Source organism: Suricata suricatta, chromosome 17 (assembly GCF_006229205.1).
Source record: "Suricata suricatta isolate VVHF042 chromosome 17, meerkat_22Aug2017_6uvM2_HiC, whole genome shotgun sequence".
Classification (NCBI taxonomy): domain Eukaryota; kingdom Metazoa; phylum Chordata; class Mammalia; order Carnivora; family Herpestidae; genus Suricata; species Suricata suricatta.
In genome coordinates, this window is record NC_043716.1 from 45080298 (window position 1) to 45106513 (window position 26216).

The 26216-nt window shown below is 41.9% G+C and overlaps 1 protein-coding gene across 5 annotated transcripts in view; it reads right to left on the reverse strand.

The window, feature by feature from the left end:
* Window positions 1-1897: 1897 nt before the first annotated feature.
* PITPNC1 (phosphatidylinositol transfer protein cytoplasmic 1) overlaps window positions 1898-26216 on the reverse strand; it is a 229136-nt gene continuing 204817 nt past the window's right edge. For 4 of the 5 annotated variants that reach the window (XM_029928135.1, XM_029928136.1, XM_029928134.1 and 1 more), the window contains exons 8-9: window positions 22390-22453; window positions 1898-6605 (exon numbers count right to left, since the gene is read on the reverse strand). In XM_029928135.1, the coding sequence (XP_029783995.1) occupies window positions 6289-6605; window positions 22390-22453 (381 nt within the window). In that variant the 3' untranslated portion in view covers window positions 1898-6288. Of the gene's footprint in view, window positions 6606-10311; window positions 10431-22389; window positions 22454-26216 lie in introns of all 5 variants that reach the window. The other variant, XM_029928137.1, reaches the window with a different exon arrangement.

The window sequence follows — 26216 nt, forward strand, 5'->3', positions numbered from 1 at the left end:
GGACTTGAATGGGCTATCCTACTAGGTTGCATGTTCTAGAAAAGGAAGAGTTTTTTGAGAGCATGGCATATTAGAGGGTTGATAATTCAATGGAGAAAGTCAATATAACAAACTTGAAAACAGGGCTTTGCTTGGATTAAGCGCATGGAGTTAAGCGTGCACGCGCACACACACACACACACACACACACACACACACACGCATGTGTACACACAGTCTGATTGTTGTTCCAGAGCCATCAAAGCTTCAGGTTTGCGAGGAACATTTTCATAGAGGCATATTTCAGAACAGGGCTTGGAGGAAGGATACACAACTCACCCTGAATTTGAGAGGCCAAGGTACAATTGGAGGTTGGAGGCAAAATCTCCAAGTGGAATATACTGAAAGAAACGGAATTTTAGAAAACCCTGTGGCCATTTGGACATCTAAGAGGAATACTCAAACAGGAAACACTAATTAAAAGCAGTTATTGGTAAGCTGGAAAACTACAAACATCTATTTATTCACCATTAAGCATCCAACTATTTAACAACCTATAGAGTTTGGCCCTAGGAAGAAACAGCCAGGCTGGCTGTACCTGTGTGTGAAGTTTGTGTGTTTGGAAGAGAGAATTAAAAGGCGGGGTAGAAGTGGGATGGGCGAAGTTAGAACTATAAAAGCAAGCATGTTTTATTTAGTTCATTGGTGCAGTGTGACATGATTACATGAAAGTTGTCATTGTAGGAAGCCTCTTTTTCTTTTAATTTTTTAAAATGTTTATTTATTTTTGAGAGAGACAGAAGAGCATGAGCAGGGGAGCGGCAGAGGGAGAGGGAGACACAGAATCCAAAGCAGGCTTCAGGCTCTGAGGTGTCAGCACAGAGCTTGATGCGGGGCTTGAACCCATGAACTGTGAGGTCATAACCTGAGCTGAAGTCGGATGTTTAACTGGCTGAACCACCCAGGTGCCCCTAGAAAGCCTCTTTATGGTGCAGTTATATGAACCTGTGGCCTGATGCAATCAGGGGTGACTGCACGGGACATGGATGTTGACATTAGTTTCAGGTTTGAGGAGGACATGGACTGGGCGGCGTGTAGCAGCAGACTACTGGAAAAAGGGCAGTAAAGCATTTCTGTCCTCGCTCTACCCACCCCCAGAGGATTCTTTTGTGCACCACAGAAGCTGCTGGAGATGGAGAAACCACCTCAGAATGATTGCAGCTCAGGGGCGCCCCAGTGGCTCAGTTTGTTAAGCATCTGGCTCTTAACTTCAGCTCAGGTCATGATCTCACGGTTTGTGGGTTCAAGAGCCCCACACTAGGCTGTGCTGTATCAGCATGGAGCCTGTCTGGAGTCCTCTCTCCTTCTCTCTCTGCCTCTCCCCAACTTATGCACATGCTTGCATGCTCTCTCTCTCAAAATAAATTATGAAGGTTTTTTAAATAATAATAAAAAAAGAATGTAGTTCACCTTAGACTAGTCCCCCCTACAACGGAGAGAACCTCGTGTCCACTAGGGTGGTGTTCCCATGGATTCCCTAGGGGGGATTTTTCTTGGCGGGCGTTCAGACTACAGCCTTACATTTGATGAGGGGGGAACCAAGCACCTGTTAATGGATAGATGCGTCTATGTGGGTCTCCCATTGGGTTATAGCTTCACCTGGGTACTTTTTGGCTGGCTACTAAGAGCTGGCACCCAGGCTTTTCCTATCAAGGACCCTGACCCTGAAGGCACCTTAAGCTTATTAACAGCAGACCAACCTTCTTTGCACACAAGACCCGTACCTAGAACTGGGTCTCAGGAGTGACCGTTGGCTTATTCCTTCTTCCTTGAAGCTTCTTTTCCAGCGACCCACAAGTTCACAAATGCTAACATTTCCTTTGAGTATGTCTGAGAAAGAGAAAGAAGGAAGCTACACTTGGAAAGAAGATTGCTTTGTAGTTTATTTACAACAGAATGTAAGAAAAAGGAAGTTATTAACAATAATAAATAACTGGCGGGGGGGGGGGACCAACAACACAAAACAGCCATAAAATGACACAGAAGGATGGCATGTGTGAGGGGCAATTCTTGCTTGCGCTGCTTGTGGTCCGTAACACTGTGCTTTCCAAAACTTGGTCCTTCGGCAGTGGCAGTGGTATTTTGACTCAATATATGTAACGAATCAAGATCCCAGCTTGACATATAAACACACAAAAAATGACACTCGAAGCTACATGTAAGCGGTATAGACAGAACAACTCAAAGAACCTCTTCTTGGTGACGACACGGAAACGGAAGGGAACCTTGCAATTCGACAGACGTGTTTTCCATTTGAAGCAAAAACAGCCAGAGGATTATCCTGATGCACTTGTTAACAATGAAATTATAATAACGGCATCTGAAAAATTCTTAACATATTCACATTCTTTTATTGCACTAACTCCTAAAAAGCTCCAACACTTCTATTTTCAAATGCAAACAGATTGTTTTGAAGGTAGAACACAGAAGAACCCGGGGTGTGTTGCCTTCACATGCCAACGCCGTGCTCTCGAGTAACCCTTCAGTTTCAGCAAGAATGGCTAGTTTTAGTATATGTGCTGCCAAAGCGAGCACAAGAATGGGTAGTTTTAAATGGTCTATTTATGATCAGTTACTAAAGAGACCCTTTTTTTTCTTTTCAATTTCAAGAATTATGGCTCAGAGAGCAGGTTGTCACCTAGCCTACTGAGTCAGATGATCAGAAAGGGACTAAAACTATTCAGACAATTCTTCTCTATTGGGTCATTGGAGTACACATTCTATGTGACTAAATTCTACTCTGGCCCTTATAACAAGTAAAATTTCTATGGACTTAAGCCAGCCAGTGACCTTGTTTCTGAGCCACGGAGAGATGCTAAGGTAAGTAAAATTGGAAAACACACAAAAATACAGTAGTCTTGGAAGTTTCACGGAAAAATGACTTCCTGAGAAGTGTCAGAATCTTTTCTCTTAGGTCGCCATTGACGACAGCGTCTTGAAAGAAAACCACATATTTACGTTCAGAGGTCTCGTGTTTTTTTTAAAGTGTCTGCATTCATTCTACACCCACAACTGTACCCCTTAGAGATTTGTTTTCACAATCCAAAACACGGGTAATAAATCCTCCCAAATTAAAACCATTTCCCCCCGACACAGATGCAAATCCAAAGCAGAAAGGGTTTATAACTTAGTTCACCACTGAACTCTTTCTTTCGATTATTACGCTGGTAACTGAGAGATGTCACAGACTCCTCTGTTGTTATGCTTTTCCTTTGCTTTGCTTTATTTCAGCCCGACAGTAGGAAATGCGATGGTCTTCAGAGCTCACCTCCAAGAAAGTCTGTGCAGTAAAGACACGGAGTCCTTCTTATCCTGGGACAACACAGCCAAAGCGGCAATGCTGTATTACGGCCAATGAAAAGCACAGGGGTATTTCATCATTTGAAATCCATCCAAAGCAATGATATTTATGGCCATTTTGATGGTCTCCACTAATAACATAGATAATGATGGGATGAACATATGCATTCTTCTATGGATTATTTAAATTGGCTACCAGAGACTTAAAACTGGTGGTTTCTGATTCACTATACTATATTTATATATATACAAATATAATACAATTTTGGTGAACAAAGTTGAAGATTTCCACATTGCAGACAGAGGCACTGAGTTAAGATTCTATGTTTCCCCAAACATGCTTAATAAATTCAAGTTTCAGCTTTGTTTTCTTCTAAGTATCCATCATGCAAGCATTTTTCATCCTTATAGGAATTATTAATGGTCTATATACACATTCATCGCAGGCTTGTATCCCACAAGAAACAAACTTATGTATGGAGAATATGAAATGACAGGTGCAAAATCAAGGTAGATAAAATACTGAAGTCATTTATGCCTTGTGATGACCGGATTAAATATTCAAAGCAGCTAAAGGAATATTTGCACCCCCCACCCCTTATTTAAATGCACACAGAACCACATGTAGACAGGAAAAACTGAACATACTTGAAGCGCACACACATTTGTTGGCTAAAAATCACACAATCATCGGCAGCTTTGAAATTGATGTCTGTGTTATTGAACCGGCTACAGGAGGAAGAAAACTCACAGAAGGGAATCAAGAAATTAGCTTTCCAAAGCTAATAGCATTGTTGACCTCGATAGGAGAAGCTACTTTACAAAAAAAGAAAAATGGCAAAGGCATTAATGGAAAAAGTAGGTGCCAGATGTGTTAACAACCTGCACAAGAGAAATCTGTTCTGTGCAAAAATAATGACCCCGCCCCATCCTGGTTTCAGCCGGCAAATACTAAGCAAATACACATACTATGTCAGTGTCTTCTGAAAGTAGAATTTTGCACTCTAAAGCCAAACATTCCCGTTAAGTTCTACTGTGTGGAGAGGGGACCACGGAGCAAGTCCAAGAGGTTTGATAAGATTAAGTTTTCCCACGAGCAAAAATCATGCTACTCTACCATGCAAAGATGTCTTACTACAATGCTATCGTTGAAAGCTATTTGCAACTGGTTTCCTTGGAGTTCTGGGTTTATTTATTAAGCTAAATGTCAACCTAGAGATAAAGAAATGATCTTGACGGTCTGACGTATGACTTAGAATACTTGGTGCTGGGTTCACGGGGCCAGCGCCTGCACCTCGGGAGAGTTGATCAATTGGAAAGACACTATGCAGCATGCTAAGCACTGAGAGAGAGAAGCAGGCAGGGTCCACTGGCTGAGAGGCTGTGTGGGAAGGAGAATAAGCTCCTTGGTTTATGTTGTTTCCTTTGGAATCTGTGTTCTGGGAAGGTCCCTTTCCTGAGGTTGGAGGTTATGGTCAGGAAGGCTAGCTGGGGCCTCGGAGCTGCCCAACTACCTTGTCGTCTTCCTCTCTTGGAGGACAAAAATAAATCCTAGGTTCTGCTTGCCCTTCCTTCTGCGTTTAAAGGCAGTGAGGCGCGACGGTGGCAGAGTTTTCTCTTTTGAGCAAAGGAGAGTTCGATTTTTGCCACTTGGGTCGAATGGTCTTGCTTCCCATCAGCGTGGATTCTAATCCTGCATTACTGCTACTTGCAGAAAAGAGAGCTAGCCGTGGGGGGCGTCATTTCTCACTCCGCCCTTTTATTCTACAAATAGGAGTCAGCAATTCTGCTCATTCTCCCCCCGCCCCCCCGGCCCCCTGCAATAGCATTTACTCCACTTCTGCGACCTTCCCAGTATTTGGATTTCAAGGAAGAGCAAGAGAATGACAGTCTTTTTTAAGGTCTGGTGATGGGCGATCTGTTCCAGGGAAGTCTGGACGTTATTAAAAGTAACACCTGGGAGGGGGGATGGGAGACAGTTCTCTTTTTCAGGTTCCCGAGCCAGACATCCTGACAGTGCTAAAGTCCAATTAGTTTAGTCTACCCTTGCGCTTCTTAGAATGGGCAAAGAGTCAATGAATTCACCTGAATTAATTGCAAATACTGAGAATCTTAATGGACGATGACAATTCAAGGTTTGTTAGTACCTGTAGAGAAAAATGATGTTTGCCTCACCTGGGCCTCTTGGTTCCTAAACCAAACCATACCCAAATCAGTCAGTTATGGCTGCATTCATCCATGCAATTCTGAAAGATTTCTGAGGCCACGAGGGCACAAAGGGGGAAGTTTATTAAAAGACAGAAACAAGTGGAGTCTTTATTAAATTCTGCGAAAGGTATAAATAAGTTCTCGTTAATTGCACTTGGAGCCTCTATAGGTTGATAATGAAATTTTTCAAAAAATTTAAAGAGTTAATTAGGCCCCAAATCCTGAGTCAGGTGAATCAAAAGAGGAATCTCAGGTAACTACTAGTATTCAAGTCTTGGTGATGAACAGTTTGAAATTGAACAGTTAGGTATGTTACACCTGAGTGTTTTTGAGAATTCAGGTTTGATGAGAGGAGACTGACTTCACTATTTTACCACACCTGTAACAGTGGCGTAAAGTTTTCATGGATTTACTCTTTAAGTCCACACCTACCCCATCAAATGCTTAATAACAAGGCTTCTTCCCTTCCTCCCGGCTTCCAGCTGTGGTTACAGAATATTCCTTCTGTCTTTTGCAAGCCTTACATTTTACATCTAGTATGATGCTGTGTGGCATACTTAGGGAATCATATTATACGGGAAATTACTTAGCCACATGCACACTCAGAGATCGAAAGAACAGGTTTGAGTGACAAAGCAGTTTTTTCCTCTATCAGAAGATTCTTAAAAAACAAAAAAACAAAAAAAACCCACAACAAACCCAAATGAAAATATAAAATCCCCATGAAAGATTTATATGAAGTTACTCTGATTTGGGCCGACATGGCTTATCTGAGGAGTGTATGCCAGGTAAATTCAGGGTGGCTTTTTTCTCAGGGTCTGGGAGCGTGAGAGTTTCTGGGGCTGACTTTTTCCGGGGCCGATCTTTGGGAACGGACAGAAATTCTGGTGCGTCTGTGGAGAGAGGTGTGGACGGAGCACTTGAAGGGGCACTGCGGACCGAGGAAGGCAGCAGGGGGGTACTCGAGATAGAAATCACGGGTGGGAAAACGCCAATTTTCCTGTTGGTGGCTTCCTGAGTGGCTCGTTCAAATTCTCGAACTTCATCCATTGTCATGTCTTCAAAGAAAAGAAAAATAGAAAGAAAAATGACCAGTCATTTAGAAGAGATGCAACGGCTTTATCTCTATGCCTGATTTTAAGGGAACTATGAGAACTCTATCATAAAGAGGTCTGTCCAGATTATAAACCGAAATTATCACTGAAATACTAAGCCCTAAAAATAATTTTATTTTTTACTAAGGCAAACCTTGGGAAAAAAAATTCCTTTATGAATATCCATCCAAGATTTTCCAAACCATTCTTCAGTGAGTAGTTTAAATATTCTGAATAAGAACTGATCAGGAGAGTACAGAACCAGAACGTACGTGTGTGTGTGTGTGTGTTTGTGTGTGTGTGTGTGTTGTGGGTATGGTGTGGCATATGAAGCTATTATTATTAGACCTAGTTATCTTTTCTATAAAGGGAAGGCAGTTAAAGCAATCGATGGCCCACAAATGATACATATTATTACCTACTTTATGTCGTACAAGTATATACCGTTATAGAGCAAACAGGCCAATCATCAGAATTTCTTCTTATTCAATAAATATGCTTTTAGCATTCTGGGGGTTACTGGTTTCCTGACTGTGTATCCATCCTGTGTTTTCATTAATTCGGCTTAAAAAAACAAGTAAGATAATGACAACAACAACAAATACTGCTAATTATCCCAAAGCTAAGAAAAATAAAGCTGTATTTCAAGGAAACATAAAAGAAAAAAAGCACCCAAGACAGAAATTCAGTGATGCCTCATGTAAGAGGAACTTCCAGGTGATGTAGATTTTCTAAACACCTGAAATGTTTTTATGTAAGTGAGAAAATAATATATATATATATATATATATATATATACACACACACACACACACATATATATATAATGTAAATCTTTCCCTAGTCTATTTCTTAAAAATATTGCTCTCACAGTTTGTGGTTCGAGCCCCGCATCAGCCTCTGTGCTGACAGCTCAGAGCTTGGAGCCTGTTTCGGATTCTGTGTCTCCCATCCTCTCTGCTCCTGACTCACTCATGATCTGTCTTTCAAAAATGAATAAATATTACAAAAAAAAAAAAAGAAAAAGAAAAAGCACTGAGTGAAAGTCTAAGGGCTTGTCCTTGAATAAAAGGTGAAAGCGATCCTCCATGGATTTTCTACATGTATTTTAACTTCCCGCAGATCATTTCTCATTCTTGTCCTCTCCCATGACCTAGTGTTAGAAACTTCATGATATGATAGTTTCTCAGCTAGCAAAGGTGCAACATACCCACTTTGGAAATATTAACTATGGGATGAATATTCATAACATGGTATTAATCACTAGGAGAGATATATACATATATTAGGTCATATCATAACAGGAACAAACCAGAAATATTTCTTGAAAAACTAAACCCTTAAGAGGATTTCTTGGGAGCAATTGTTAAAATATTCTTAAAGGGAAAACTGTTTTACAAAGTAAATAAAAAATTATGTTTGTATTGATCTATAAAATGTAGACTATAACAAGAAAAATTGTACCTATAAATTTACCACTTTAAAAAATACTAAGACTATGAAACAAGCTAAGAAATGAGATTACGTTTTTTTAAAAAAGAAGGATTTATTCCAAAATATAATGGAGACCCCAGAAAAATTTTAGTGAGTGGGGTAGGTTTCTGCTATAATAAATAAGTATCATCTTGGAAAATCACTTTCTAGTGGCTGAGTATAATGCTCTACTCCACACGTCCAGCAGGGGGCAGAGATCATCCAAAATACAGAATTTCGTTTTTACATTCCCAGAGTCTCTTAGAAGTTCCCTTCCTTGAAGGCACTGAAACTGCTCAATGGAAAAGCAGACTGTTATTGCCATGTTCATGGGTGTTAATTTTGCATAATTTCAACCTACCGGGTCCTGTCTTAGGTTGAGGATTTAAATTTTACTGGGCACCCCTGCAGTTTTTATTTGTGACGACAGCAGCCTCCTGATGTCAACTGCTTTTCATTATGACAGAGAAGACAATGGAAAAATAAATGATCCCCAATTTGATGGAATTCCAAAGCATAAGGGAAATGTCGTAAGCACTCAAAATAACCGCTTTTGTGTAACTGCTGAGGAGATAGACATCTCTTAGGCTGAAGTCATGGGAACGACAGAGAATTGCAGCCTGAGAATGCTTTCCCATGGGAGAGCCATTCTAGGTACCACTGTCTACATACATAGTAAACTGACTTTCTAATGGTAATAATCACAGCAAAACAGAAAGAAAACCAAACAAACAGCCGTAAGCTATAAAACCATAAGAGCCTGGAATGAGAAAAGCACTTCGCTTAGTATCCCTGGGAATGTGGCATCTCCCCCTTTCCTTTGTCTGGTCACATTTCCAGCAAAGCAGCTTTCAGAGAGCCGCTGAGGGAGCGCTAGTGTCTAAGATTCCAAATGGAAAAGGAAATAGAAAATGATGCACATTCAAGGACAGTGTCCTTAATGAGCATTTCTAACGTAAGCACAGGGACAGAGGAGAGGGGGAGGTCCTGCTGGAATTGGCCTAGAGGGGAACACCCCAGTTAAGTCAACCCAACAGCTTTCTGCAAATCCAATCACTGCGTGCAACGTGGGGAGGAAAGGTCAGGGCCACTAGAGCCTCAAGGATAGCCACATGCACCCGACAGGAGCACACAAGCCTTGCAGGGCACGCACCAAACACATGCTCTGAAAACTGAACCAAGGCTCCGTAGCTCAGGGGTTAGAGCACTGGTCTTACAAAAACTGAACCCAGAATTTCCAGAGTGCAACCAAACGATCTTCACAATTTTGTAGCACCCGTTTACAACAATGGCCATTGCTCAATTGTCCACGACTATGTTGCCGATTTCTTAAAAATCTAATATGTATTGCTCTGGGGTATGGGCTAGCAGACATGTGGGCTCAAGCTGATTCCCAGAGAGATCACGGCTCTGGCCAAAGATACATACAAACGACTCAATGATTACATTTTTCTTCGTTCTCTGTATCTCCTCTTCATTAACACCAAATGATTGAGAGAGAACTATATTAAAAATGCTGGCATATACCATCCAGTCAGCTCTCAATTTCCAACGTGCCACTAAATAACCCGTGGCTCTCTGAGTCTCATTTTAAGTCCCAGGCTGGATGGGCTACATGGCCCAGCACATTCCCAGCTCACCACGCCTGCACGGCTCAGCCAGTGTGTGCATAGACTGCACCCCATCTTGAGATGAACCCAAGTAAAAAGGAACTGATTGGCAGAACAGCTATAAAGAACCACAGAAAGCATTTCAAAGGAAATGGAAAGAAATCTAAAATACCAGATGAGCTACAAGCTGTCCCTTGAATGAATAACTTGAATGCTCACTGTGTTTTTAAAAGTTACTGTCATGATGTTCTAGTTTTCCTATAACATCTGTTTTTACCCCTGTCTTCCTTCCTGGTGCGGGCCATTCACCAGCCACAAATGTTTCCACTCTCCACGTTCCACGTTCTTGGGTTTTATGAGTGTAACAACCCCCCAAATCAAGCAGCTTTTTGAAGAAGTGAAACATCAAGAAGAGGTGACACTTTATCCAGTTTAGACCCAACTCAGGTTTCCTCACCAACCGCCTCTGGGCAACGCCGACATGTTTTTGTGGTAGGTCGAGAACTGAACGTTTGCAGTATTTCATAGATCAGTTTATGTGTACGTTTGGTAAAAGGTGGGCAACATGTTTTAAAAATTCTACATACACTTGTTTGGGCATGGCTCTCTATGTCATCCACAGTGGAGGAATGCTGATTGCAAACTTTAATGTTCGTTTGTTCATGCATGTTTTTCTCGTATTCTCGAACATCATCCATTGTCATATCTGAAAAAAGGTCAAGACGTTGGCAACTCCTGTTATTAAATGCAGACTTTCAACGGGGAGACTTTAGGGCAAGATGGTAGCAGAAGCCAAAGAGAGGTTTAAAAAGCAGGGAATTCACTAACTTTATGAAGAGTCGTTCATAAAGTTAGCTACACCAGCCAAAGGGAGAGTGAGTGCAAGGAAGTTAAGTTGAAATAGTCTCAGAACAGAGAAGAGTGGAAATTATTTAGGGGTGAATCTTGTAAAGTGAGCTAGAATGGGTAGAAAGGATTAGCTCGTGGGCAATGCCATAGCCTGAGGTCCCCTAAAGTGATAGTTAGAAGATCCCTTTGGGAACAGGCACGGGCTTGTTTGGTTTAATACTTACCTTTCATATACCCTTCAAAATAAATCTGGAGATTTTTTTTTAAATCAATGCGTTCGACCACAGAAAGGACACTTTCATTGCTAGTGCAGGAAACACGACATAGAAGGCAGACAAATGATGTTTACCGGTACAAGGGTATCTGGCGCCAGGCTCATACACAGATGTATTTCTGCACAGAACGCACAGTGTTGGGAGAGTGCGGGGCTACATCGAACTTCGAGTCTAGTCTGACAGCTTGGAGGTGGCTGGCACTACTTCTACCCACACTGATCTATAAATAAAATGGCACATGACATGCTTTTGGGTCTGAGTCTGTAGTTGTTCAGCATTTCAGAACAGTGATCTCTTAACCTAGTGGTTCCCAACGGGGGACAATTCTGTGAGTTTTGGTTGTCACAACCGGGGTGGTGGTGCTACTTGGCACCCAGCGGGTGGAGGCCAGTGACGCCACGGAATACCCCACCAGGGCACACAGCCCTTTCCCCTCCTCCACACGGAAGTATGTGGGCCAAAGTGTCAATGGTGCCGAGCTTGAGGATCCCTGTCTACACCCAACTGGTAAAGAGCTTAAAGAAGAACCCATTCATCTTCAGTAGGTCAAATGCATAAAAATACCAATTACTCTCACTTCAAAGATGTCTGCTGTTTTATTCTCTACCTCCCACCTTGCTCGTTGGTTATTTTACAGCATCCTATCAGCGATTTTCCCAGACAGGCATTCCTCTGTTGCTTGCACAGCAGAATTTAACTTCATGCTTCCCTACAAGGAAGGGGTGCTGAATACTGGGTTATTCGACTACCTGGATCACGCACTAGCCTGGTGGGGATTCAGAGCGGGTATCCACAGCTGGAGTTTTTGCTTAAGTATTTTCTGCATCATGTGGTTTGGTGTCTTTTTATATCAATCCGTGTGTGTCATGTGAGACTCTCTCCATCTCCACAGGGTACATGTGCCAGAACTTTATGAGTCAATTCGGTAGTGGTCTGGGGCCAAGATGGAGGGCGGCTCTGAATCCCAACCTGGGCCGTTTTATTTAGCTGATGGGGCCCCACCCCCACCCCGTCCATCCCAAATTTATCAATGAAAATATTGTCCATAAGCGATGTAAGGATCGAGGATGTTAAGCAGCAGTCTGGCCGGGCAAAGAGCATGCTTTTCTTTTAGAAAATCGAGGTAACCGGAAGGCAGTAAAGAGACGCTGCTTTGTAATTAGAACAAAAGTTATCTTAATTAACAAGAGCGTATTCTTTCGATACAATCAACTGTAGCCTCAATGGCTAGTTTTCAAATTTTCCTAAATACAAATACACCTGGAATGAATACTGAAGTCATTTTTAAGCTCCAAGTTTAAACTTTAGGGACATTTCTCTACATATGTGTTCATTAGACGCTTTCTCTCCCCCCCGCCCCCCCTCCTAGCCATTGACACGACAGTATTTTGGCAAAAAAAACAAAGGCATTTTAGTTTCTTTGTTCTAGTGAATCCCAACAGAAATCGTTCTTTATCTTTAATTAGCTCAATGTGAGGAGAAAGGCTTAGAGTGTGTGACTGTGTGCTTTCGGAGAGATTTCAATCTTGTAGATGTGAAGAAGGATTTAACAACAAAGGTATTCATTACTGCCTTGTTCCTAAAAGTGAAAAATGGAAAACAACCCAGGGGACTGATAGTAAGACACAACCACTCAAAAGCAATGTAGAAGAAAATTAATACTATAGAGAGACGTCCTTGGTAAACTGTCAAAAATTGGAGGTGAAACCACTGTACATATTATATGAAATCATTTTGGTCAGAATAGCATCACATACATTTTAAAAAGACTAAAAGGACACATTTCAAAATATTAACAGTGATTGTTTTGACGAGTTGGAATTATAGGTAATTTTCACCTACATCAAATATGCTGTACTTGGGTAAGAACAAAAACATTTAAAATCTATTGTTTGGGGTCAAATACTGTCAATTTGGCATTGGTAAGAAGAAAATACAGTTTTCTAGGGGCATCTGGGTGGCTCAGTAGGTTAAGAGTCTGACTTTGACTCAGGTTAGGACCTTGGGGCTCATGGGTTTGAGCCCTGCATCAGGCTCTGTGCTGACAGCTCAGAGCCTGGAGCCTGCTTTAGATTCTGTGTCTCCCTTTCTCTCTGCGCCTCCCCTGCTCGTGCTCTGTCTCTCTCTCTCAAAAATAAATAATAAACATCAAAAATATTTTTTTAACCACAGTTTTCTAGAATTTTTGCTCATTCTAGAAACGTGAAGCCTTTTTTCTTTTAACTTTAAAAATTTATTTATAATCTGCAGGGTAGGACAGAGAGATGGGGAACAGAAGGAAGCCCAAGCACGCTCCACATCGTCAGTGCAGAGCCCAATGTGGGCCTCGAACCCAGCAACCGGTATGTCATGACCTGAGCCAAAATCGAGTCAGATGCTTAACCGCTGAACCAACTGAGCCACCCAGGTGCCCCGCCTTTTTTTTTTTAAAACTTTTTTTAAAATGTTTTATTTATTTTGATACAAAGAGAGACAGAGCATGAGAGGGGGAGGGGCAGACAGAGAAGGAGACACAGAACCAGAAGCAGACTCCAGGCTCTGAGCTAGCTGTCAGCACAGAGCCTGATGCGGGGCTTGAACCCAGGAGCCTGAGATCTGACCTGAGCCAAAGTCGGAGGCCTAACCGACTAAGCCACCCAGGCGCCCCCCTTTTTTTTAATGAAGAGTAACAAAACAAAGTTTCAGAAAATTTCACCAAAAAGAAGAAAATCTCCCAATTAGACCATATAAGAATGAACATTTCTAGTAAAGTGGTTCTCTAAATGATGGTGATAATCGGTCAGTACTGAGGAGGGAAAATATTTGGTGTAAATCCTGAGTTCTCCTCATGTACCATACATATATGCTTAGGGATGTGATGTAAATATTTTCAATATTCCTCAGGAATTTATGGAAAGCCTAATCAAGTGAAAATACTCCTGTTTAGTTTATGTGGTGAAATGCATTATGTCTTGCTTCTGCAAACTGTATTACCTCCAAATCTATATACGAATCAATTTTTTTAGTAAATTCAATCGCACTGCCCACTGACAGATTATACTTTCAGAGATGATTCATCTTCATTATGGATTGATTTTCAATGATCAGAGAATGACTTCTAACAGTGTAGGTTCAAACCCTTTCACTTCCAGTTGATGTGTATCTAAAAAACTCTTAAAGGAAAATTAGGTTAATTATTTTGTAAATAGACCTATAAAGAATCACCCCTAATAATAGATTTGGAAGGTCATAATTTACTTTTCGTAAATAATGTTTCTTGGATAAAAAGTTTTTAAGTAAGTAACACTGGGCTTGTCCCTTTATTGAAGAGTCTATTGTAACTAGTATGGAGTTTCCGCTGGTAAGAAAGTACATCATAGTATCTTTGACATTAGGCTGTTGGAAGTGTTATATATACATACACATTATACACGTATACACACACTCACACGTAAATGTACATATACACTGATATGATCAGCACTGAGAAGTATGCTCGGGGTATAAATGCCCTCCTTACACTTCCGTGGCCCAAGATTCCTCTCTTTGCCCTCTGTGAGGCCATTTCTTTCCTTCTCTTTCTTACCCTCCTTCAGATGAGGGGAGAACTGGATCCTGTCTTCCACTCCAGCCACGTGGAGGTCACACTGAATGTGGCCCGAGCGGAACCTTCCCCTCTGCCAGGTGACTGGGCTGAGATGGGAACCTTCTGCCTCTACTTCCAGTCCAGCCTTGTCAGAGAAGCTCTGGACCCAGGGGATTTGTTAATTGAGGAATCTGCTTTGATTCTTCAGCCGTGAACTAAAGGCTTTCATTTAAAAACAAAATATAAGGGTGTCTGGGTGGCTTAGTTGGTTGAGTGTCCAACTTCGGCTCAGGCCACCATCTCGTGGTTTGTGGGTTTGAGTCCCTCATTGGGCTTTCTGCTGTCCACACAGAGCCTGCTTCGGGTCCCTGTCCTCGGCTTTCTGCCCCTTTCCTCCGGCACGCACATGAGCGCACATTCTCTTTCTCTCTCAACAACTATATATATATGTATATATACACACACACACACACACACACACACACACACACACACACACACATATATATAAAATATGAGGGTGCCTGGATAGCTCAGTCAGTTAAGTGTTGGACTCTTGACTTTGGCTCAGGTCATGATCTCAGAGTTTGGGAAAGTAAGTCCCACTTTGGGCTCCTTGCTAACCTGAAGGAGCCTGCTTAGGATTGTCTCTCTCTCTCTCTCTCTCTCTCTCTTTGCCCCTCAATCACTTGCATGTACACTCTTTCTCTCAAAATAAGCATTAAAAAAAAGAAGGATAAGAAGTGACAATAAAAAAAGAAATATATATCCACTCAATGAGTCCTGGTCTGCTTCAAACATTTCCTGCTTTTTAGTAAAATACGGATTTCAGTGACTATTTGTGAAATCACTCAAGTAAGGCATAAATTGCATTCCACAGAAATAATTCAAATAGTACTGATTTATATTGAGAAAATAGTTTAATTCCTTGTAAACTCTCCCACTAATCCTATTCTTTCTGAATGTAACCATTGTTAAGAGTCAGAGGTACAGGCTTGGCTTTACTATGAATTCTTTTCTACGAATTCACATGTATATTACTACACATACATATAGTCTCATTTATTTCTACATTTATGGGATCATACTATGTAGCATATTATGCCATATATAACTGTTCTTTTTTGTCTTTAAAAAAATTTTTTTAATGTTTTTTATTTATTTTTGAGAGACAGAGAGAGACAGCATAAGCAGGGGAGGGTCAGAGAGAGAGGGAGACACAGAATCCAAAGACAGGCTCCAGGCTCTGAGCTAGCTGTCAGCACACAGCCCGATGCGGGGCTCGAACCCACGAACCATGAGATCATGACCTGAGCCGAAGCCAGTCGCTTACCCAACTGAGACACCCAGACGCCCCTCTTTTTCCTTTTTAAATCTTTATTTTATTGTATTATTATTATTATTATTATTATTATTTTGAGAAAGAGAGGGCATAAGTGAGTGAGGGGCAGAGAGAGAGAGAGAAAGAGAGAGAAAGGAAGGAAGGGGGAGAGGGAGAGAGAAAAAGGGCTTACCTAACGCGGGGCTCAGGCTCACAAACCTTTATGACCTGAGCTAAAACCAAGAGCCGGATGCTTAACTGAATGAGCCACCCAGGCACCCCTTTAAAATTTTTTTAAATACATTTTTTAAAAGGTTTAAGGGCGCTGGGTGGTTCAGTCAATTAAACGTTGAACTTCGGCTCAGGTCATGATCTCATGGTTCATGAGTTTGGAGACCTGCATCGGGCTCTGTGCTGGCAGCTCAGAGCCTGGAACCTGCTTTGGATTCTGTGTCTCCCTCTCTTTCTGCCCCTCCCCTGCTCGTACTCTGTCACTCTCTGTCTCTCAAAAATGAATCTATGTTAAAAAAGTTTTTTTTAATTAAGTTTTATTTATTTAAGTAATCTCTACACCCAACAAGGGGCTTGAACTCATGACCCTGAGATCAAGAGTCAGATGGTTTACAGACAGAGCCAGCCAGGAGCCCCTATACATGTTGTTCTGACTTGCTTTTTCCACTAATGGAAGATATACATATTTCCATACTGGTACATATAGAACTAGCTTATTTTTTTAACTGTCACAAACAATATTCACAGTATGGGTGTAGCATAATTTATTTGCTCATATTCCTACTAACAAATAAACACTTATACTGAGACTAATTTCTAGCTTTTATAAACAACACTACACTGAATAGCTTTGTACCTATATTCAGGAACATGTGTATAAATAAACAAATTTCCATAACAAATTTCTAAAAGTGGAATTGCTGGGCCATGTGTTATTTGTACTTAGTCATTTTTATAGAAACTGTTTATTTGTTCCCCCACTTTATCCAAAATGGGAGTATTTTCAAGATCTTAATTTTCTGCTATCAGGTGAACAAATGTCCAATTTTGTTTTTATTGTTCTTCTTGCAATTAGTAGCAAGATTATTTTGGTCATTTGTGTTTTTTTCTATAATTTACCCATTCATGTTCTTTACCTTTTCTTTCTATTGAGTTGCTGGATCCTTTATTTATAGGGCCTCTTTAGACATTATAGATATTAATTCTCTGTTGGCTACCCTCTGTTACAAGTATCTTCTAGTCTCTTAACTTTGTTTATGGTGGCAACTTTTGTTCAATCAATCAATCAATCAATTTATTTATTATTTTTTATGTTATTTTTGAGAGAGAGAGACAGCATGAGCAGGGGAGGGGCAGAAAGAAAGGAAGATACAGAATTGAAGCAGGCTCCAGGCTCTGAGCTGTCAGCACAGAGCCCGATGCAGGGCTCGAACCCACAAACTGTGAGATCATGACCTGAGGTGAAGTTGGACGCTTAACTGACTGAGCCACCCTGGTGCCCCTCAATCACTTTATTTCATTTTATTTATTTTATTTATTTAATTATTATTTTATTATTATTTTTTCAATCACTTTTTTTTTTAAAAGAAGGCAGGTGGACCTCACAGTTTGTGGAGACAAGATCATATCTTTCAGAGGACAGTAGTCAGTTGAACATACAGAGAAGTTACAAATACCATGGGACAAAATGACTGTAAGCAAAAATTTTCCTTCATTGTATTGTGTAGCTATAGCAGCTAAAGTTTTAATGAAGGATTTATATACTTTATTTATTTTTTTAGGATTTATATACTTTAATTCAATGGCCTGTTTAGACGCACGTTTTATTTCCTCCTACAAACATTTTCTCTCCACTTCTAGGATCTTCAGCCTAAACAGAAGTAATTTTTTCTTAATACTAGGTCAAAATGGAAGTCTTGAACAAGTGACAGAGTTAGGGTTAGCGGTGGAGGGATGTTCCAGCAACCATGAGTGAAATTGGACACTCCTGGCTCTAGCAAAATGGCAGTCATCCTTTGGGAAGTACCAGAGAGAGAGAGAGAGAGAGAGAGCGAGAGAGAGAGAGAGACAAAGGTAGAGGCAGAGAGAGAAGAAGAGAAAGAATCCCAAGCAGATTCCACACTATGAGCACAGAGCCTGATGCGGGGCTTGAACTCACAAACTGTGACATCATGATCTGAGCCGAAATCAAGAGTCGGATGCTCAACCACTGAGCAACCCAGGAGCCTACCCCCTTTAAAACTCTTTACAATGAGGGTTGCCTGAGTTGCTGACTTGGTAAAGCGCCTGACTTCAGCTCAGGTCATGATCTTGTGGTCTGTGAGTTTGAGCCCACCAGCAGGCTTGTGCTGACAGCTTGGAGCCTGCTTCAGATTCTGTGTCTCCCTCTCTCTCTCTGCCCCTCCCCGACTTATGCTTTGTCTCTATGAAAAATGAATAAACCTAGAAAAATTAAAAAAATAAACCTCTTTACAGTGATTATAGATTCAATGCATGCTTGTTATAAATAGCTTAGGGGTGGGTGGCTCCCCGTTTTTGTAGTAAAAGTAGCCAATCCTCAAGTCTTGGTGAATTACCCTTTCCATGTAATTCAGGCCACTAAGATCCAGAATTGTAATACACAGTCTTGATTTTTTTTCATAGTTCTTAATTTGGGGGAAGTAGAGGAGAGTCACAAATCTTTTGAGAATCTGACGAGAAGCTAGGAGTTCTCTCCCCAGAACAAAGAACAGAGGCACACACACACAAAATGTTCCATAACAGCCATGGCGCTGACATTCATACTTCAGGAAACAGAAGGCCATTGGAAAATGTTGACTTGGTGAGTTCAACCAGCTAACGCTAGTCTAGTCTCTAAGGAGGCTTCCTTCTCCACCTTGAGCTAGCTCCATTCATTTTCGGACCTGCTCTAGGGACTCCAGAATAAGTTCTAAGTCACTTTCATGGGGGACTTTCATCTATACCAGCAGGACTACCTCACCCACCACCCAATGCCTCCGCATAATTTTTTGGAAGGATGAGGATTTCAAAGACATTCATGAAGTTCCCCTCATTCACAGCCTCCCTCTGGCAATCTTCTTTGTTCCTCTCTCGAAACACCTTCAGATTTGTGAACTTTTTAGCTTAGCTGGGCTGCCTACTTTTATCTATGCCCTCCCCCTTTACCCCATCTTCTGAAATGCGTTGTTGCTTCTCTGATTAGTGTTCCAGTCATGCAGGAGAGACCCAAGGCTCCTAGATAAAGACCAATCAAGGCTTTGAAAACACAAACTCAACTCCTGCAACAATGGACATGGTTACACTTTGCAGTAAACATGAGCAGAATAGAATAAAATTTGTTTAGGGAAATAGTTATGCAAGAGCCACATGCTCAAACTCAGAAAAGATAGAAAATTAATCCCTGGGTAAGAGAAGATCAACCACCATGTACAATGTCCTTCTCTCCCCTCCCCTTTCTTTCTTCTTAATTAAGCACTGGAGGTGGTTAGCTTAATTAGGGAGAAGACCTCCAGGGGTGCCTATGGTGTAGAGTTTGTGTTCAGTACAAATGCACGGCCCAGGAGGCCAATGGGACTAAAATTCAGCCCTCAATGAGAGCACCCGCCGAGTCTGCCCAGAAGGATGTCTTTTTCTGATTCTCACAAGGAACCAGTTGGCCCGGAAGACATCCACCATTCCCTAATCTGTTTGGACGGAATTAATTAAACTGTACTTGCAATCTAATCTGAGTTAAAGTCGTTCTTAAACGTTAGCAAGTATCAGAATCATCCGGAGGGCTTGTTAAAACACAGATTGCTGGGCTATATCCCCAGAGTATCTGACTCCATAGGATCCCAGAATTTGAATTTCTAACAAGCAGCTGAGGTGGAAGCTGATGTTGTTGGCTTGGGGACCTCACTTTGCACCAATGCTATAAACTACAGGCAAGGGTTTTTTTTTCTTTTTCTCTTATTATTATTATTTTTTTTTACTTTGAGCCTTTTCCAAGTCTACTGAGCCTCACTGAGCCTATATAGGTCAAAGAAAAACAAGTAAAGTCAGGCAGCCCACACTGAAGGGCCATCCTCCTGGAAAGTGACACACCCATTTCCCTGAAAGGCCCACAGTCCCTTAAGTTGAATAAGGGACTGAGGAGGCGCTCTGTGGGCAGGGCTATTTCCGTTCATTTGAATGACTGAGTGTCGGCAGCGGTAAGGAAGGAGCCACTGTTTTCCTGGCAAGCAGCTCAGCGGGGGGCAAGGATGCGGATGCCAGTCATTTACATGAAATTGATGGGGTGGTTGCTAGACCCCTTGCTGAGTGAAAAGGCAGCTTGTTTTGCTTGGAGCTAAGATTGTGTATGCAGGGGGGTGGAGGCCTTCTGGGGGGAGTACACGGGTCCCCTGTGATCTACATCCACTAAACCACACACTGCTTTTCTGCACTCAGATACAGAAAGGCTTTTTGTCAATAGACTCCTAGAGTTGTTAATAGGTCCACCTAAGCCATCCTGAGTAAATAGGCAGGCGTTCTCCTCTGAAACCTCTCCAGGGCTGGAGGCCTCTATTTTTCTTTGATGCATTCATCTAGCTTTGGGCCCCTGGAATAGTCTGAGATTTTTTTTTTTTTTTATGAAAAGTTCTTAAGTCTCTTCCTTGCTCTGGCATGCCTGAGACAGAAAAGAGTTAGCCCCCATTTTTTTGTACCCCAGCCGTTCCGTTATTGAATACCCATCCACACTTTTTTTTTCTATATCCTCCCTCTACGCAAACCCCCTTTTCTGATCAACAGGCTTGTACTGTGTTGTCTCTTAGTCAGGAACCAGTGATCCTTTTTGATGCTGGCTGTTCTGTAAAGACCTCCATGGCATTCCGGTACTGGAAGGAAATCTGTCAAAGTGCCCTGTGTCTTGGCCTTCAAAGTGGCAGATTCCTGGCCCTTCAGGTCCCCCTTCACTTGCCAATTATCCTTTGAATATCCTTTTGATATTCTCTTATTGTTGGTGGCAAGGACACCATGAGCTTAGAGAAGTCCAAGTTTGGAGAGAGAGACGAGCAAGTTTTAAGGAGTTTTTGCATCTCTGTTCCCTCTCTAAGAATCTGAGCAAAGCTCTCGAGGAGGGGGGAAAGCAGAAAGATTTGTTTCATGATCAGGGTGAGTAACCACAGGAGGCTCTCCCTCTACACGCCGTGGGGAGACATCGTGACAATGTGGCAAGCCAACATATCTGCTGCGTGTAAGCAGTGTCCTGGGGGTGTGCAGTAAGAAAGAGCAAATGATGATCTTTCAAAAGAGGCTCTTCCAGAGATCTGCCTTTGGACAACCCTAGGGACATGCCCTTCCTCTACAGAAGATGCAGATCTGGGGAAAACACACACAATACACGCGCACACACACACAGACCAAACTCTCCAGAACTATGTCTTCTTACATGTGGCTCAGAAACAGCCAACAACATTAATAACAATCATTGTCTTCGCCCGTTCAGTCCAGTGTATCTTTTCATTGTAAATTTGATACCTTCTGCTAAGAAGACGGAGGGATTGGTGGAACAATGACAGACAAGCACCAAAATGCAACGTAGGTTACACGCAGAACAAATGCAATTGACTTAGGAAGAGGCCAAGGAGGAGAGCATGTCATTGGACAATCGTATCTAACCCAAGTCACCAACTGGATGTGTCCATTCCTATTTATAGTCAAGGACACGAGCCTCTGATGACTGATTCTGGGAATGTAGAAGATTCATGTGGATGAAATGATAGTGCTGAGAATCTGGAAAGCGTGGTCCATCCAGCAAGGGACGCAACAAGCCTTATTTTCTTTTACTCGAAATGTGCAGAACTTGTTTAACTCCTCTCAAATCACAGGAAAAGAAAACGAAAAGGAAAAGGAAAAAGAAAAAGAAAAAAGCCATAACAGTCTTAGGATGAAGGGCACCTACGGATTCTTGCAGAATCCTTGTTTTTAGAGAGGGAGTATTTCAAGTGTTTTCTGAATCAAAGGATGGCTTTCACTTGATATGATGCTTCAGACAGTTTTGATCTCGAATTGGAAGTTTGGGATAAATTAGGATGGGTTTAAAACCCATCAAAGCGAATTATGGAGCCCTGTGTGAGCAAGTATGCTGGCATCAAACACACGGAGGACCTACTTATTAGTCAATAACTAAGTACAGTTGACCCTTGAACAATTAGGGCGTTAGGGATGCCAACACACACATTCTCTCCCGCAGAACTGAAAATGCATGTGTAACTTTTGACTCCCTCAAATAGTTTACCATTGACCAGAAGCCTAATATAAACAGTTGATGAATACATATTTTGTATGTTACATGTAATCAATTCTGTATTCTTGCCATAAAGTCAGCTAGGGAAAAGAAAACATTATTAAGAAAATCATAAGAGAAGACACATTTATAGTATGTACTGTGTTTAGCGAAAAAAGATCTGCCTACGTGGACCCACACGGTTCAAACCCGTGTTGTTCAAGGACCAACTGTATCATGGTTATTTTAGACCAAGCGTCTATCATTACATTCTTCTGTGTTATGTTCCAACAGACAGTGCTGTTTCCAATTCAGGGGCCAACAGTCCTGCTTTGTTGCTGTCTTTCTAGGTAGCATCTCAAGCCAGGTGGGATGAAGCTGGGGAAGGTGACTTACCATACCACTCATCAACCCACGCAAAAGCCTGTCTGTGTCCAATCAGCAGAATATCCCGGACGACCTAGAAAAGTAGAAGACGGAAGGTGAAGTAATAACCATGTTTGATGACAGCGATCTGGAAAATAGGTTGTTCCCAATTCTAGGAATCCTGGTAATTACAAATTTCTCAGTCACTCTGTCCATGGGATGGCAATTACAGTCTCACAGACTGTGGGCTCCGAGAGCGGGCTTGTTCACCCTGAACCGTTTCCTGGCATGCTCCACTCACCGTAAATTAATCTCTTCATCTCGTTTGAAACTTGGACTGGAAGTGGATACATACTATGGACAACTGATTGGTGGTCGCAAAGGCAGGGGCTGGAATGAATCTCTAGGCTAATCACCCTGAGACTTTTCATTTATTTTTACCTAAGACAGGCTCAACTTTTTTTTTTAATTAAAAAAAAATATTTTTTACATTTATTTATTTTTGAGAGACAGAATGAGACAGAGCACAAGCAGGGGAGGGTCAGAGAGAGAAGGAGACACAGAATCTGAAGCAGCCTCTAGGCTCTGAGCAAGTGGTCAGCACAAAGCCCAATGTGGGGTTCGAACCCATGAACCATGAGATCATGACCTGAGCCGAAGTCAGACGCTTAACTGACTGAGCCACCCAGGCGCCCTGTGGTTCAGCTTTTCATTTGTGGGATGGTGTGTCTTGCTCGTGTGAGGGGTTCCTAAGTGTTGGGGATCAAGAACGCTCTTCTGGGTAGCAAGTGACTTCTAAGCAAAGAGCACTTACCCTTCTCTGAGGAAATAACCTATATTGGTCAAAAAAAATTTTTTTAATTTTTTAATGTTTTTTATTTATTTTTGATACAGAGAGAGACAGAGCATGAGAGGGGGAGGGGCAGAGAGAGAAGGAGACACAGAACCAGAAGCAGGCTCCAGGCTCTGAGCTAGCTGTCAGCACAGAGCCTGATGCGGGGCTCGAACCCACGAACGTGAGATCTGACCTGAGCCGAAGCCGGAGGCTTAACTGACTGAGCCACCCAGGCACCCCTAAAATTTTTTTTAAATATAATTGAAGGTGTGGGATCCAAGATAAAGAAATATCATTTGGGGAGTGACTTTCACATAATAGAAGGGGGAAAAAAACAGTTTGGACAACTATTATTGAAAGAGATGAACTAAAGAGACCTCAGCAGGAATAGAACATACGGGAATGGTAAGCCTGGCTAGGAGACAAAAGGAATGAAATTGTTTCTTACAGCGACACATAATGGCAATAGAAGTCTAAGAAAAATAATTTATTAATTTATAGTTTGTGTGCATATGTGTGTCTGTGTGTGTGTATGGGTGTGTAACACTGTTCATGAGTTTTAATTAATTAATTAACTAATTAATTTTGGTGAGTTTTAATTTTCTGGTACTCTTTCTGTCCTCTATAAATATGCCGTCTTACGTTTCTTGGATACTCACGCGCTCCCCTCAACATTCCTTTCTTCCTGCCAAACAAATCCGGAAATTGTCAAAAACCTCTTGTGAAAGGTTCAAGCACGTTTCAATAAATGAAGGATTTTAATCTGGTGAATTTGCAGAAACAAGGGAAGCATTGATAATGAAGTGTTTATTTCTCCATGCCTCTGGATAGCTCGTGAGGCTTTTATGATTTGGAAGGAGGAAATATGTCAAGAAAATAAGAAACAACATGAAACCGTACACACTCCAGTGCTGACTGTGTCAAATTCATGGGAGTGAAAAGAACAGCATCGAAGCATCAGTAAAATATACCCTATTACATTAAGCAGAACACAGCTGTTTGCTGGAAACAAGAATTCAATAATGTGCTAATGGCTCGCTTTCGAACATTCCCCACCCTTAACTGTGAATAGATTCTTAAAAAACAAAGGTATTCAGAGAAAGGCATTCCTGGAACTTTAAACCCTTGCAAATACTAGCCTCTTACACTCATTAGCAACTCATGGGCCAGAGCAGGTGTGTTTAGGGGGTGTTGCTAACACTTCCTCATATCTGCAAACTGGCAATAGGAATCCCTTTTACTAGAGCATAATTCCTACAGGTATTTTAAAGAAACAGAATCTCAGGGAGTCTGGGTGGCTCAGTCGGTTGAATTTCTAGCCTCGGCTCAGGTCATGGTCTCGTGGTTTGTGGGTTCGAGCCCCGCGTTGGGCTCTGTGCTGACAGCTAGCTCAGAGCCTGGGGCCTATCTTCGGATTCTGTTCTCCCTCTCTCTCTGACCCTCCCTTGCTCACGTTATCTCTCTTTCTCAAAAATAAATAAAAAACATTAAAAAAAAAAAAGAAACAATCTCAAAACTAGCCAAAGTCATCGGCAAGGAAAAAACACACTAAGCCCCACGGCAAACTAAATAGGCTTTGAGAAGACAAAGGAGGATATGACAAGTGCTCTGTGTGGTAACCCTAATAAGAGATCATTTTGGGTTAAAAGATAAGAGGGGAGGAATATTGCAGGAAGTCAAGGAAGATACAGCCTAAGTTAGACACAGAGCTGAGGCCGGAAGCCATTTACTCTGGGAGCGTCTTCCTGCTTAATAACTTGGGACATAGCAGGGAAACAGGTGGGCCCCAAAACTTGATTTCTTCTTCTTCTTTTTATTGGTTAATATTTATGTATTATCGAGAAACAGAGAGAGACAGAGCATAAGCATGGGAGCGGCAGAGAGAGGGGGAGACACAGAATCTGAAGCAGGCTCCAGGCTCCGAGCTGTCAGCACAGAGCCTGACGCGGGGCTCGAACCCACGAACTGTAAAATCATGACCTGAGCCAAAGTCGGACGCTCAACTGACTGAGCCACCCAGGTGCCCCCCCCCAAACTTGATTTCTATGTGTCTTTCACTCGGCTCCCACCTCTGCCTGGGCAGAATGGGTTCTAGAGTGCAGAAGGTCGACACACTTCTCGGTTTTAAGGAAACATCAAAGCTCTCAGATCTGTTCTAGAGTCTGCTATTCTCATGAGTCCAAGTTCAGACTCCTCCTTGGTACTTAAATTCAAAATATATACGTGTTGTTGCCAATTGGCCTCCAATCTCAGTTGACAGATCCACCTACGTAAGTAACACAGAGCTCAGTGCATTAAGGTTAAATTCCAGTGGCCCCGAAAGAATTTCAGAAAGCTATTCTTTATCAGTTTTTAAGTGGAAAAATAAACAGATATCCAGCCTATCTGGAATGTAGAGACAACATGGGTAGTATTTATTTTTATGAAAATGGGAGGTATCACAAAGGGTAATGCAAAACGTTACATTTTCCATTTGTTTCCATGAGGTAACAGTCATGTCAGCAGCCTCTAATAAATCATCACTGAGTGACAATGTCCTCCTACAAAATTAACATGTTTAGCTAAAGTAGGTACACCATCGGGGCGCCTGGGTGGCTCAGTCAGTTAAGCCTCCGACTTTGGCTCAGGTCAGATCTCATGTTTGTGGGTTCGAGCCCCGCATTGGGCTCTGTGCTGACAGCTAGCTCAGAGCCTGGAGCCTGCTTCCGATTCTGTGTCTCCTTCTCTCTCTGCCCCTCCCCCTCTCATGCTCTGTCTCTCTCTGTATCAAAAATAAATAAAAAACATTAAAAAAAGAATTTTAAAGTAGGTACACCATTGAAATCTGTGTTTGGAGGCTATTAATAATCCTTTGGTAACAGAATTATTAAGTGACCAGAAATACTGAGATGCACCATCTCGAGGACCATTGTGTTGTCTCTTGGGGCGTCTTCTATCTTCAGTACCCAGATCTGCGAGATATGTTGAGTGAGAATAATCTTAGGGGCTGCACAGTCAGATAAGCCCCGTGCCTCCGCCTGGA